Consider the following 15,582-nt stretch of genomic DNA (forward strand, 5'->3'; position numbering starts at 1 on the left):
ACTCTCCTCAAGTGTGTCTAGTCCACTCTGCCCTCCTTCTGCCAGAGTCCAGGGTAAATGGCTGCAAATGAAATTTTGTGTCTCAGCCCTTTAAGAGGCTCTTTGTATCTCCAGGTGTCTCTCCCTGGCAGACAGAAACCACACTGTTTTTCTCAGCTGAATGTTATTCTGGTTCCTTTCCTGGCTCTGGTGCTACAGCCTGGGCAGCCCAGCTTGGGGCTTAGAGCCCGCATTTCTCTGGGGGAACATATCAGTCATGGAATATCCCACCACTGAAATATCCCTCTGGAACTTCAGCTGCTGCCCATGGGAGCCCAGGCAGCTCTCCTCCCTTCCTACCAGTCATGTTGCAGTGAAGTGGTTTCTTCTGTCTGTTCCTGGTCATAAGGCTTCTCCCCAGCTAGTGTTCAGTTGGTTATTCAGGATGATTTCTCTACAATTTAGTTGTAATTACAGATTGGTCCTGGGAGGTGGTTAGCGTAGCTGCCACTTACTTCTCCACTTTCATGGCTCTCCCTGTATTTTGGCCTTTTAATGATTTAGTTTCAAATGATTCTGGTCTGCTTAAGTCTCTGCAGCTAATCCCTCAACTCAACACTTCTTGCTCCAGCCCTCCCGAACTGCTGAAATGGTCATGGAGGAAGTCATACTTTATCTTAACAATCTATCTGCGCCTACAGCTTCTGCTTCCTGTTAGTAGCAGAAGTAAAAGAGAAAGTAAAGTTTATCCCACATACCTTTCTCTTTCAGATGAGAGTAAAGAAGTATGTTTTAGAAGTCAGTTTGTTATATAAATATCATATAACAAAAGTTTAATATGTATATTGTATACACATATACATATATACACACACACATACACAGTGGGAGAAGAAAACAAAAACAAAATTTGAATGAATTTGTAATACATATGATTTCACTTGAATGAAATTGAGTTTCTAGATGTACTTTGTCTATTCTGTGGCTGTAAGTCCTTCTTGGGCACATCCTTATCCCTGGGTAGTCATACACCCTAATATGTAAGTTTCAGGTGTGAGGAAAAGGCATCAAGAATCCAGTTAGACACCGTTAACCTCCCTTGGTTTACTCATTCTCTGATCCAGTTCAGCAAGGAGGAAGACTACAGGTGATTTTGGGTTTGAACGTCAGAACTGTGTCTTTTTGTCTAAACCTTAGGCAACATGGGGAAATAGCAGGTTGAGAATCATGGATATGGGCTAAATTTCTCTTGCCATCACAGGCATGTCTATATTCTTAAAGAGAGTAGAAAACCAAAGACTGTCTATCTAAGACTTACTCTTTTCCCTTGACTTTATCAGGACAAACTTCACTTGTGCCTGCCTTACTGCCAAATCTAAAAGAGCATAGCCTGGCCAGTTTTCAAGAAGGAGGCAGAAGACAGAGGCCTCTGTCGTACGTAGGTCCAGAACAGCCATGGCAGTCCTTTGACCTACTGATACTTGCTCTTACTCTCAGTTTTGGACCACAGTTCCTCACCTGGCTGACTAGTGTTTTTTTCTCTCCAGCTTTATTAAGATATAATTGACATATACTATTGTATAAGTTAAAGGTATATAATAGGATGATTTGATACACATATATCAGGAAATGTTTACCACAATAAGGTTAATCAACACACCTTGCACTTCACATCATTATTATTTTTGTTGTTGTTATGGTGCCAACACCTTAAGCTCTATTCTTTCAGCAACTTCCAAGTACACAACACAGTGCTGTTTACTACAGTCATAACGCTGTGAGACCCCAGATTGTATTCCTCTTATAACTAGAAGTTTGCACCCTTTCGCCAACATCTCCCCACTCCCCCACTCCCCAGGGTGTTTGTATTGACTTCTCTTATTCTTCACACTGATTCTCTGGATCTGGTTTTTACTTTGCACCAGTGGGGACTGCCTGATTCTACCAATCTGAGGGAAATGTTAAACCTGAGTGGGAGGCCTGTTCAATCTGAGGCATCTGCCAAACCACCCCAATTTAGGTCCCAATCTCTCCTAGCTTGACTGACCTAATAAGAATAATATGAAGAATATAGATGTGAAATGGATAGATCGGTCTGTGCCATGGACTAAGTCAAAAAAAGCTCAGTTTGTCATATTGGGTGAGAGACCATCACCCATTTTTAGCTAAATTCTCTTCTTCACAAGGCATTTTTCTTTCTCTATTCACTCATTCACCATCATTTGTCATTGCTGACACCTGTTACCCAATACTTAAATGAGCACTAACTTGTCCCAGGACTCACTCTCCCTCTAGGGGTGCTGACATGTGCAGAGCAACCTCATGCTCTTGAGGAAATTCTAGTCCAACAGAGGCCTGAATGTGCTTAACTGGCCATGACACTGTAAGTTTTCATTCAAACATTATACCAAAGCAACAAGAGCAAACTAAGAAGTTTGGTTTCACTACAGTAGGGTGTACCTTCAAATTAAGGATTTGTTGAACAAATACATATTGGTCATCCTTCACCAATAATTTGAAGAGTGCTGCGTAAAGTCTGTAGGAGGAGAAAGTGCAGTGACTGAGCCTTTTGCCTCCAGGTAGGGAAGATTTCAGTAGGAATTTGGAAGGGAGCTGCACCCACAACTGCCCTCCTCTCACCCACCATGGGAGATCTGGCTGCAGGGACTGCTCTCAACCTCACGCTGTTTCTGTAGTTTCTAATACTGTGGTGTAGAACAGAAAACACTGCCCAAGGGCATGAGGAAGAACTGAGGTTTTCTCATGGGTGAGTCTGGAGAGACACAGCTTAGTTTCCTTTGATATGAAATGGTTTAATGGTAGAGGAAAAGCTTGCCCTGGAGTCCTGGGAATATCAAAGGGCCCTATTCATTTCCTTAAGAAAGAAACATTGATTGCAGTTTTGGTGGCTCCCAGCCAGTACCTAAGGCAGAATAAGACCCAGAATTGAAACAAAGATAGAACACTTGCAGGATGAATTATCATTTATTTTGTTCTGAACTTTTAGATTAAGTAACATCCAGAATCTAGAGACAGAAAATGCCCTTAAATAAACAGATTGGTGCAACCTGTTATACTGTTTAAGTGTTGCAATATTTTAAAAAATAGGTTGGTTTTGAGTCAAATTTGGTGTTATTTACTAGTGTTTTACTTAAGTACTTATTAAACGTTCTATTTGGAAATAATTTCAAACTTTAAAGAAGGTTGCAAAAATAAAATCAGTAAAAAAACCCTCCACACATTCCCTTTACCTAGATTCAACTAGTGTTAGCATCTTTATCATCTGCTTTTCTGTCTTTCTCTGTATTTATGAACTCATGCATGTCTGCACTCATGCATGCATACATTCTGTTACCGAACAAAGGGTCCGTCCGAGGGGGGGGCAATACTTGGCCCACCAAGGGATGCCAAAAACTGCTACAGAAAACAGGGGCCCCTCCCAAGGATGATACACTAATATCTATAGGGCTCTTCTGTCCGCCGCCAATTGGAAAGACATCTCTCAATGCCAGAGATTTGTGAAAAGGAAACAAAATGTTTATTTAATGCTATTCAGGCCTAATGCCTTCCTTAAAATATTAAAGTCTTTAAGGGTATACACCTACACACACACGCACAGCGCTCCCTTCTTCCACTGTCCCAACTCCGGTACCGTAAATGAGGAAAAGAGCACACATCCGTTTTTCAGGTCGCTGGCATGTGAGCTGTGTTGCCTGCCTGTCCAGGCAGGATCTCCAAGTAATCCAAAGTCATGCGGCACCTTTCACCAGCAAGAGTTCTTTGCACCAAGTCCTAGTCAAAGTCTCTCCTGCTTTCCAGGCCACTCGGCCAAAGGGAGCACGCCAGCCAAAGCTGCGTGGGCCTCTTCTACCAAAGCCGCACTCCACCAAAAGCGCGTCTTTCTTCTTCACCTGGCCGCAGGGATCTTCATTCTGGCAAAGCTGCGTGGTTTTCCCTTTCACCTGGCCAAGAGGGGGTCTGCACTCTGCTGAAACCTCGTGCCTCTCTTAATGGCTACAGGGGGTCCTAACTCTGATGAAACCTCCTGGCTCTCCCTCCTAATGGCTACAGGGGTCTACATCTTTCCAAAACAGCGTGGCTCTCCCCCTCCCCTGGCCAAGGGGGGGGGGTCCTCACTCTGCTAAAGCCACACGCGTCTCTCGCAGGCACTCTCTCCGAGAAGCAGCTTTCAATTCCAGCCAGGTTAGCCCCCACTCTGCTAAAGCCACATGGCTCTCAAACAGGCCCTCTCTCCGAGAAGCAGCTCCCAATTCTAGCCTGGCTAGCCGCCACTCACTTCTCCCTGGCCCAAAACTTGGCCACAGCTATTTAACATATCTATGAAACCAGTTAAAGGTTATAGATATGTTAAATACCATTCCAGAGGTTAGCTGCAAAACAGCTCTCAATGGCCCTGCTCCATTCCTCCCTTCTCCCAACTGACACCTGGGGGGGGGGGGTGAGGACATCCTAATATTTCCTCCAATATTTCTGTACACTTTGAGTTCTGGACACCATTCCAAATCTTTTCTGGGCCCCCCCTTGGCTGCACCCTGTATCAATTCCACATGCATGCACACATACCCATTTGAGGGTAAGTTACATACATTGTGGCCATTTACCACTAAAAACTTCAGTGTGTGTTATGTAAGAATAGAAATATTTTCTTACATAAATACAGCAGAGGTACTAATAAATTTTATCTAGTACCTGATCTGACAGGTATTATCTAGTACCTGATTTGTTAGCTGATCTGACGAATGTTAGACATGGCTTGTTGGATTTCCTTTATAGCGTTTTTTTCCCTCTTGCAATAAAGGATCCAATCTGGAATTAAATATTGTAATTAATTGTCATGTCTTTTTAGCTTCCTTTAATCTGAGGAATATTTTTAGAACTTCTTTGCCCTTTAGACATTTCTTATTTTGTGGGTTTTTAATGTTATTTTGTGATTGGATTCAGTTTATTCATTCTAAGCCTTAATGTTACACAAGTGATATTGTTACCTTCCTAAGGTGTCACATCCAGAGGAGCATGATGTCCATCTGTCCCTCACTGGTGATGTCAATTTTGATCAGGTCATCAAGTTGTCTAATTTCTCCACTGCACAATTTCTATTCTTTTTTTCTCTCTTATGACTAATAAGTATACTTCAGGGTGACTTTTAAAGACCATGTAAGTATCCTGATTGTCATCAAAATTTCCTCTTTGACTTCATATCTATTCATGAATCTAGCTTGATTCAATCTTTACTATAATGACTACAAAATAATAACTTTCTAACTCAAGCACTTATTCCATATTTACCAGTTGGATCTACTGTAGGCAAGAGCCCTCTCTTTTTGTTGTCACTTCCTTCCTTCCTTCCTTCCTTCCTTCCTTCCTTCCTTCCTTCCTTCCCTTTTTCTTTCCTTCCTTCCCCCTCTCTCTCCACCTACTGTATATTATCTCACGAATTCCTGCTTTTGTTCAATGGTTTGTAATTCATCAGTATATTTAATTTTATTGGTGTTTTAATTGTCTTAGATTTACCCATAGGAGTCTCTCAAGATAGCTCCTGAGTTGTTTTGACATACCCCTAGCATTTTGGGGGGAATTTGTTCTTTTTTGTTATAAGAAGATGCTCCAATCTTACAGCTACTTTGCCCTTAATCAAACATTTGTTGAAAACCTCTGATTTCTTTCAGCAGGAAATGATATTAGAGTCCAAGATCTGAGTGCCAGTGTTGCTTATTGCTACTGGAATATCTTTGCTTCTCGGTCCTTTCAAGAGATAGATAAAGGAAAGACAGGCATATATATGAGGAACCCCCCCAAATAAAACAAAATTTATTTATGAAAACTTGTGTATTTATTTTTACCTGTTTAAAGTTCAGTCATGATCAAAGTGCTCACCATTTGACGCACTACACCTATTGAGACTTTTATTTCCCACTGCTCAAATCAGTTTCTGAACTTGTCAATTTTAATGCTTTTTAGTGCTTCTGCTGTTTTTTTATTTCACCTCTTCTACATTGGCAAAACATTTTCCTCTGAGGATATTTTTTTTATTCAGGGAAACAAAAAAACAAAAAAGTTGCCCTGGGTGAGATCAATTGAGTAGGGAGGGTGGGGCATGGGGTCATGCTGTTTTTGGTCAAAAACTGCTGACCACTCAGTGCGGTGTGGGCGGGTGAGCTTGTAAATCACCATTATGAAATGGGCAAACACATTGTATGAGTCTCCAAAAACTTCACTGAAGCAAATTAATAAATTCAAAAAATATGATTGGGCAGCTGATGGTGATTGGAGAACTGTGTGAGGTCCCGAGGTGCCTAATTTGAAGGGGACTGAAGAGTCATTGCCCTATATACAATGCTGCTTGTATCTTGTATCTTTTCAATAAATATCTCTATTTTTCATAGCGTATGGCTGGATATCTTCTGAGCAGACATACATATGGTTATGTATAGTTATATACACATATAGCTACATAGTTATAATATCTATACACTAAATAATAGTATATTATTATTAGTACATATATTATTATTAGTACATAATAGTACATATGGAGGTATAACTATTTAAATAGAGATAGATATCGATATGTACACACACACATATATATGCATACATATACACATATAAAGAAATATTCCATTTTCTCAAGAGGTTCTGTTAGGAATGGATGTTGAATTTTACCAAGCGCTTTCAACGTATCTATGGGAACTAATCTTACATTTTTCCTCTTGACCACTATTTATATAGCACATTATATTCACATACGTTCTATTCTGGAGCCCTCCTTGTGTTCCTAGTATAATGCTTAGGTGAGGTTTTCAAGTCCTATCACTGTGTCCCAGATGTTAGGGTGTCTATTGCATTGCCTCTACCTCTACTGATGATTTCCTCTTCGAAACCATTTAAAACTATTTCTCACTCTCTGTCCCAAGAATAATGCCCTCTTCTTTATTCTTTTCTCTTTTTTGTACATGCTTTTATTTTCATATGTTTTGGCCTGTTCTGTGTTCAAATGTCTGCCCCTCCCATCACACTCTATGGTCACTGAGGGCCTGCAGTGGTTCTTAGATACTTTTTATATCAGTTTCTTGTAGCTCTGTTATTGGTAAATGGAGGTCAGAGGTTTGAGGACTGAGGGTGTGTAGCTGGTCAAAGAATGCCTTTGGGAACCACCGGATGTCATGGCGAGGACATCAAGTTTTTCAGCACAGTGTCAGGCTGCACTTCTGTGATGCGTGAGTCTGTGTTGCCTGGGGTAATAGCATGCGAATTGTGGACACTCTGCCCCCAGCAGGGAGCTGACAGAACACCAGAGGCACACTTCATGTCCCCAAGACAGCATGGAGAGGTTCTTATACTGAACATGCCCAAGGCTAGCAAGATAAGTGGTTAGAGGAAAAAAAAAGCCCTCCTTCCCCCTTCCAGTACCAGACTGGGGGTGGGTCCAGGGATGGCAGGCACATGCACCATAGAAGTCAAAGTGGTACAGGGAGAGGTGCTACACTGAAGAGATCTGCCAGTCTAGCCCGGGGAAAGAAGGGATTGGTTGGGAGGTGGACCCACCTGAAGTGTATGAAAGTTTGATCGGTCATTTTGCGCAAGCACCTGGTCTGTCCCACACCCAAGCTAATATAAACTGAGGGGAAGAAAGAAATGCACTCTCGTTTGGCCCTCCTGTTTGGGACCTGCACGTGCACGGTGTTTTCACCTGTTCTCTTCATGGGCCACAGTGGCCTTAGCAGCCACATGGCCCATGGCTTCCAGGAGGGAATTTTATTTCTCTCTCTCTTGCCAACCTGGTGAAGAATACGCCAGTGCATTCGTGGGCTCTCTCCTCAGAGCATGCGGCCTTGTGGACTTTGCACCTGCATGGCCCACAGCCTCCAGGGGGGATCTGGAAATGGGCCAACCAAAGCTACCTGGCTGACCATTTAGCAGCTGCCCGTGGGACCCAAAGGATGTTACTGTAAAATGGAGCAGGAGCACAGGGCACCTGCTTCTGTTTTGGTCCTACTAAGTACCGTTGGACTTTGTCTGGGTCTTGTGTAAGAAATGAGCCTTCAGACAGAGAGTCTGCCATCCTCCCAGATTGGGCAGCAGCTGAATAAAACTTTCCTTTTCACCACCAACTGCCTCACAAGGTTGGCTTTTTCGGTTGGGTAACAGTTTTACTACAAATGGAATGCTCAAATCTCCATTTCTCTTCTTGTTTAACATTACCATATATTTCTGTCTTGAAGAGAGAAAGTGCCGGATAGAGAGGGTAACTCTCATATACGGTTCTTGGGTTTTCAGTTCCATGATCAAATTTCTCTTCATGGTTTCATGTAACTGTTGTTTCACCCCCTCCACTTTGCCTTCTCAGCAGTTTTGAGTATTTTCTGACAATGGCTGAATGGCATAATACTGTACTCAGTTTTATTTGATGGTGTGACTTTTTTTTAGACAAATTGGAGCACCCTCTGACAGATCTCAGGGCAAATGTGCACATGTTCCTGGCACTCACCGAGGGTAGCTGGATGCGGCTCTGCCCTCGTTTCCTCCTTTATGTTGTGATCCTGGATTTGTTACTTTTCCCCTTTATTGTCCTCAGTGTCCCGCCATACAGTCGTAACCTTACGGAGTCTTTGAGCAAACATGAGGAATCTGAGTGAGCAGACCAGGCAAAGACTATAAAAGTAGTTAGAAGGGTACAAAGATGCTGGTTGGGGAGAAAAGTTCAGATTCTCTTGTTCTCATTCAAATGTTGATTTGTACCCAGCCAAGGTCAAGGCCCATTACAGAAGCACTGAACAGGGTTTAAGAGTGATTTCAAAAGTATTCCCTGGCTCTGACCTTGTCTAATGTCATATTGTCTTGCTCTCTGCTCTCTGGTTACGTCTTCCTGGTTGCAGTGTGGAGACCTAGTAGTAATCACAGAATCCGGGGAAAAAAGCCCCATTTGCAGGAGCTGGGAAATAAAATGCTCTGTTCCCACCATCTCACCATGTGTTTCTGGCTGGAACATGAGTCCATTTCTGCCAGTTGATGTCTTTTTCTCCAATAGTGGAAACTTTCATTCACCACTTCAGCTGTCTCTCTGCTGGATACCCAAGCTTCAGCTAGTTGACACAGCAAATACTGCTGTTGTCAGAAATTCAAGCTATGTATCTCAGCCCTTGGAGAATAAGGTTTCTGTATTTCTGCAGATTCAACCTTCAAGTTCAAGCCAAAGTCACACTCCGAAGTCGGAGTTCCAAGAGGGCTGACTTCCCGAACCTCTTCTGCTCAGAGCCTCTGAGGCAAAGTCAATTTCATTATCTCTGCCCTGAATCAGTTTCTCTAAACTTTCTTTCTGGCTTCTGACCTTGATTATTTCCTTTTCTCTTTTCTTTTTATAATCATTTTTTCCCACACTTTCTTGACCATCCTACCCCTAGGGCTCAATTATTTCTACTTTTTCTTTTATTTTTTGTCAACAGTTTTGGGAATATACAACCTGTGCATGAAAAAAATCAATATTTACTTAAATTTGCACAAAACAGCTCTGATTTGTAGTAGGATGAGATACAAAAGCAATTGAATATCATGCTATAATGAGGATTTATCACACTCTGGACTGGAAATCGGAGAGCCGCATCATCACTTTAGCTCTATCAATTCTAATTACGTGACCCTGGGCAAATCAGTTTCACAGAGACCCTAACTCCTTATTTGTAATGTAACCTGTAATGCATGCACATCCTGGTTAAATGTCTTATAATTTTAAAGATCTATATTGTAAAGTGAATTTGATTAGGCCAACCATATGCTCTTTAGTTGAAACAAAATTTATGCTGAACCAAGGAAAACATTATTTTTGACTAAGGCACACACCTATTTAATAATTTACCCTAGGCATTTTCACCTGAGCAAAAATATGCCTACCTCTGGACTTGGGTGTATAGGTTAGCTATTGCTACAACAATGCTGTGTAATGATCTCACAATTTCAGTGGCATGCAACAATATTTAGTATGTGCATTTTTGAAGTAAACTGGATGTTGGTTGATTTAAATTGAGCATGGCTTGTGTAGTCCTGCTCTTCTCCATGAGTCTCTCATCTTCCTGGAGTTAGCAGGCTAGTCTGAAAATATTCTTAGGGTAATGGCAGAGAATGAGAGTATGTTCAATCAAAGGAACACTGTCCAAACAGTGAGTAGATCATATGCATGATATTCCATTGTCCAAAGCAAATCACATGGCCAAGCCCAAAGTCAAGGGATGCTCATGAGGTGGGTGGATAAGAAAGTGAATAGTTATGAACAGTCTAACACTTTGTGCTTTGAAAATGAGTGATGGAAATACTTATATATGTCTTCTTTTCAATGAAAATAAAGGCGGTGATGAAGACATGCAAAACCTTAAGGATTACAGTCTACTGTTAACTATTTTTCCTGCTGTGGACCTAACTGAATGCATTTCTAGAGAGGAGTTGCTGGTTTGAGACAGACATTATGAACTTACTTGCACACAATTTTAAGTTGCAGGTAAAAATGTCATTGCAGACAAATGAGGGAGGTCAAGATCATAGCACTGCCTGAAAAGCATTGAGAGCTCCTCTAATTTGCAAGTTTGTAAAAAATTCCTCTGAACCACTGACTGAGTATTCCTCCGTGGGTATGCACCTGCTCACTCCAATCAAGTTGGAGATGATTTTGCAAATGCTGACGAGGACTTATTTATAAAAGCAAAAGAATGTTGCTTCAAAAAGGAGCTAACGCAAAAACATTGCGAGGCACCTGTTATATGATAGATTAAAAAATCACATGACTTATGTTGTACTTCTGCATGTAAAAGTGTCTATCCCTTTACTGAAATAATCTAAACATCCTTCAGCTCTGCCACTTTTTACTCCAATATGTCCACAATGATTACACAAGCTCCAGATGATTAAGTTGTGTTCAATAAAACTAACTACTCATGAAACAATAGTCATGTATTAAAAAGTGAGTCTATTCATTTCTTGAGAACTGATAAGAAATTGAGGGTAGTTAAGGCAGGCTGGCAAGCAGTAGTTTATTTTTTCCATTTATTGGGCTGTATCAGAACTATTCATGATCTCACATAGTGTCTGCGGGTCAGGAACCAGAGAAGGCTGAGCCTGGTGGTTCTGGATCCCATGAGGTCCCAGTTGAAAGATCAAATGCGGGTATAGTTGGCTGAAGACTTGAGTGGGGCCTGGGGGAGCTGCTTCCAAGATGCCTCACATGGCCGGCTAGATGATGCTTGCTGTTAGCAAGAGACCTCAGTTCTTTGAGAGGTGGGCTTCTCAATAGGGCTTCTTAGGTGTCCTTACAGGACAGCAACTGGCTGGTTCCAGAACAAGTGGTCAAAAAGAGATCAAAGCAGAAGCTACAATATTTTATGACTTAGTCTTGGAAATCACACTCTGGTCATTTCTGCAATATTTTATTGGTTATACCAGGCCTAGGAATTGTACTCGCTCAGAAGGCTGTGTAAGTGCATGACCCTGAGTGTAAATATGTCCTTAAAGTTTACACCTTTGCTGCCTTGTTTGCCTTAATCTAGTTCTGACCAGCTGTACATGTCAGCTTTACTCAGAGTCAGAGGGGACTACATAAAAAGCAAGAATCATAGAGGACATCTTGGAGGCAGGCCACCACAAGAGCTAAGCACTTAACTGAGATTTTAATTGATGAGAAGGGACTACCTCTCATTCAGCAGTTTCCAACTTTGACTGAATACCTGACTCTGTGAGTGCATGTGTCTGGGCCTAGCCTGTTGGAGATTCTGATTAAGTTGATCAGGAGGGACAGACATGATATCCAAAAAGTTCTCCATGTTATTCTCATGTGTAGTCAGGGATAAGTACACTGAAAATTAAGTAAAGGTTCCTCATGAGACTAAAGTTCACACAGAATTTGGTGTCAGCAACCTCTTTTCTTCACTCCTGGGGCAGGGGTGTGTGGAAAGGTTTAGAGGAACAAGAGGCATCAGTAATTTATTCACTCACAAACTTTTGCTGAATACAGAGCTGGTCAGGCTGACAAGACTTCTTTCTCTGCCACCTATATGCTCTGTTTGAAATGTTTTATAAAAGATTGGTAGGAGCAGGTTTTACTCATCAATACTAATCTGATTTGAGGCTCTTTATTTGTTTCAAGACAAATTAGAATAGGAACACTGAATGAACAGGAAAGCCCCCAATGGAAAAGAATAAAGAGAATTAAGTGAGTTAGATTAGCGTTGGGCTGTCCATTTACTTATATAACAGTTTGCCAGTGGTTCCTCTCTCTCTCTCTCTCTCTCACACACACACACACACACACACACACACACGCAGAGGTAAAACTGAGAATGAGATCACTCCTAGCTTATGCAATTTTAGAAGCCAGTTAAAGGTTATATCTATTAGGCTACTTGGTTATTGCTAGTTATCTCTTCGATCCTTCCCCATCCCATGGGGCAGGATCCTGGGCTGAACATAATGGGAGGAGGATTGGAACTGGGGTTCTTGCGAAGGATATTCTGTTTCCCTCCAGTGAAAATAAACAGTCGGATTTCAATATAAAGACAAATGGCACTTTCCCATTATTTGGAGCTCTTGCTAGAACTTTATGTTCCTAGGGAATGTGACAAACCTCAGAGATTATCATGTGTTTGGCAAGTAGTTTAGAAAGTTGGCAGATGTCCACAGAGAAAAAGGTCTGGTACAAACATATGCTTGAAACCATTATTGTCACTGCAATCAGATAATTAAAATGAAGAATAAAAACACTGCAAGTATTTTTAATGGCAGCAGCCTACATTGCACTTATTACATAAGCAAGAACATCCCTACAGATTGCACTGGGTGTCAGCAAACATACCCTCTCACTCTTTCTTAAAGGCACATGCAGCTGAAAGGGGACAAGTTGCTGGGAAAACATGTCATTCTCCTCTGACTTCCATTTCAGCTGCAGGAGAGGCTTGGTTAGGGGCAAATATTTAATAAAGCAAAATATCGACCTTCTCAAGAGGATTCTAGCAGAGTTTCATTATATGGAAAAGTCTCAAAGAACTAGAGTGTTTCCATCTCGTGACAGGGCAGATCACTTCCAGTGGACTCCTGAATGCAAGTGTACTTGATGGGAGGTGGCGGCGGCTTGAAAGGTGGGGGTCTCTCCATGCTAGGGGGAAAACATCGTTTGTTCAGCACTAAGAATGTGAGGGGGTGATATAGTTATACACACATGTCATATATATATATATATATATATATATATATATATATATATAAAACATACATAATACAGCATGCACATCACATATGATATGTATGTTCTTTTACAGTAGGGCACAGAGACAGAAGAAGAGACGTGCCTCACTAGCTCCTTCAGAATTTCCTTGGTCTAACCTTCTGCTGGTTAGTTTTATCATGATAATATCTTCAATTAATATTTATATGGTGATTTTATATAGTTTTCAAAGCATTTTTATAATAACATTACTTAATTTGTAGTACAGACCGAATATCACCGTCACCGTTCCACAAAATGAGGCACAAAGGTTTTAAGCAACTTGCCCTACAGAACCAGACAACAATTCGAGTCTTTTAACTAAAGCCTGTACTCTCCATGGCAACTGCTTCTTAGTAGAAGTGTTTCTCTCATGTGGGTTAAAACATTCCTCCAGACTAGGCTGTAAAATTCTGGGGCCAAAGACAGAGACTTTTCCTTTGCCAACTGTACCCCCAGACTTCACCCACACACTCATTGTGTGCTGTGGGGATTTGCTTGCGGTGGGAAGTGAGCTCTTCTGAATCCTCGAGCTGGTTGGTACTGGATAGATAATTCCAGAACCTCTTCTCTCGAAGCCAGAGAACATTCTTAATACCATCTTTGCATAAAGTACTGTTCCCTGGTACCTAACTCATCTCTTGTCTGAAAGGCCTCAAGCATAGAGGTGAGTGTGGGATTCAGATACACAAATGCTCCAGTCCTCTTGATATTAGAAAACAGAAATATACCCGTGAGCAGATTTGTGTCCACAATTCAAACACCTCCACATCTTCCGTATCAATCCATAGCACCTTACCTTCTCCAGATCTCTCTCTCACATGCACTTATGGAGAGATTGTTTCTCATCTCTATATAATACAGACATTTGGCTACAGAATAACCACAAAAAATCACTTCAGATGATCAGAATCCCATCTTCTCATTCTAATATATAAATTCCTAATGCCTATTATCTGGTTTTCTGATGCTTTAGTGGAAACAGTGTTTATCAGAAAGTAGATAATATTCTAAAAAATTTGCACTTCCATTTTTTTCAGGTAAATTATGAATTTCTCAAAATCGTATGGCGGCCAAAGCAGACCACTTGGATAAAAATCCACAATCTCTGACCACTGGTTTAGTTCTTTACTTACCATGAAAAAGAGTACATGATTAGAGTCTTCAAGGATACTCTCAGACAAATAGGGGAAGGTACTGAGTAACGGTCAGCGTTATCTTCAGCAGTAGTCATAAGATACATGGAAGATCAGCCCTAAATATTACGAGGTCCCCTCTAATCGTGGCCTAATCTGGGCTGATCCAAAATAACCAAGTCAGAAAAGTGAAGTGTGACCTAACATGTCATTTCAGATTGTTGATGGGAGGGCGAATAGTTCTGGAAAATGTTTCAATAAGACAAAGAAGGGGAAACCGACTGCTTACTTTCTGTTCCTCTTGGGGGAAAGGACAAGGGCAGTAAAAACTCATTCTGCTGCAAAGCAGCTGGAAATTTCTTTAAATTACCTTTCTCACTCAATTTCACACTTGAGCATCTAGGCCTGGCTAGGCCTAGGCAGTTCAGAGATGCATGAAAATGAAAAAATAATGAAGATTAAAAGAAAAATCATTTTCAATTTTGAGGTAAGGTGGGGCTTGGTTTTTGTTTCCTGCCCAGTGACTTGTTCCACCTGCTGAGTGGAGTGTTCCAGCCGGAGTGGGCAGAGGGGGGTACCAAGTCAGAAGCTGTGCATCTAATCCCAGCTGTGTGGTGCTGGGAAAGCTGCCCAGACTCTCTGAGACTTATTTCCTGGGTTAAATATGAGAGGGACTCAATCGATGTAGGAATATTTGTGCTGCTGAGTGAACAATGCACATTGAAAAAGTGTCTGTTTCTGCATGCCTTAGCATCATACTTACATTTCCCGTTGGTATTGACACCATTTTCTCATTCCCAGACCAAACAGTACCAGGCAGAAAAAGAGCAAAGCCGCTACAATCACTGGCCAGGACATTCCACCTTTGGGCTTATTAGCCACAGCACCTGAAAAGGGCATAAAGAGAGAGGAATGTTAATGCCAAACTTGGGCCACTGGAAACCAGAATTAATTGAACTATTTCTCCTACCCAGCACAGATTTTATGCGAGGGCCATAGAATAGTCCTTGACCACAGTCGTGCTTTGGGATCATATCTCTGCCTTGTTTTAATTTCTGGTCCAGCATTTACACTATCACATTTTACATGAATGTCTTTCTTGTTCGAATGTTCTACAACCGATATTTTCCCAGACAACTCCTGACATACAGTGCCTGATGAAATGTTATTTGCAGGAATGAATAAATGAAAATGATAACCTATAAA

The 15,582-nt window shown here is 41.4% G+C and overlaps 1 protein-coding gene across 3 annotated transcripts in view; it reads right to left on the reverse strand.

The window, feature by feature from the left end:
• Positions 1 to 12,343: 12,343 nt before the first annotated feature.
• The window catches only part of CD96 (CD96 molecule), an 86,124-nt gene continuing 82,885 nt past the window's right edge, over positions 12,344 to 15,582 (reverse strand). For all 3 annotated transcript variants that reach the window (XM_037055493.1, XM_037055483.1, XM_037055477.1), the window contains 2 exons: positions 15,140 to 15,263; positions 12,344 to 13,132 (listed from right to left, as the gene is read on the reverse strand). In XM_037055493.1, the coding sequence (XP_036911388.1) occupies positions 13,024 to 13,132; positions 15,140 to 15,263 (233 nt within the window). In that variant the 3' untranslated portion in view covers positions 12,344 to 13,023. The remainder of the gene's footprint in view (positions 13,133 to 15,139; positions 15,264 to 15,582) is intronic.

This window comes from Sturnira hondurensis, unplaced genomic scaffold (assembly GCF_014824575.4).
Source record: "Sturnira hondurensis isolate 20B ecotype Veracruz unplaced genomic scaffold, ASM1482457v3 Scaffold0000880, whole genome shotgun sequence".
Lineage (NCBI taxonomy): Eukaryota > Metazoa > Chordata > Mammalia > Chiroptera > Phyllostomidae > Sturnira > Sturnira hondurensis.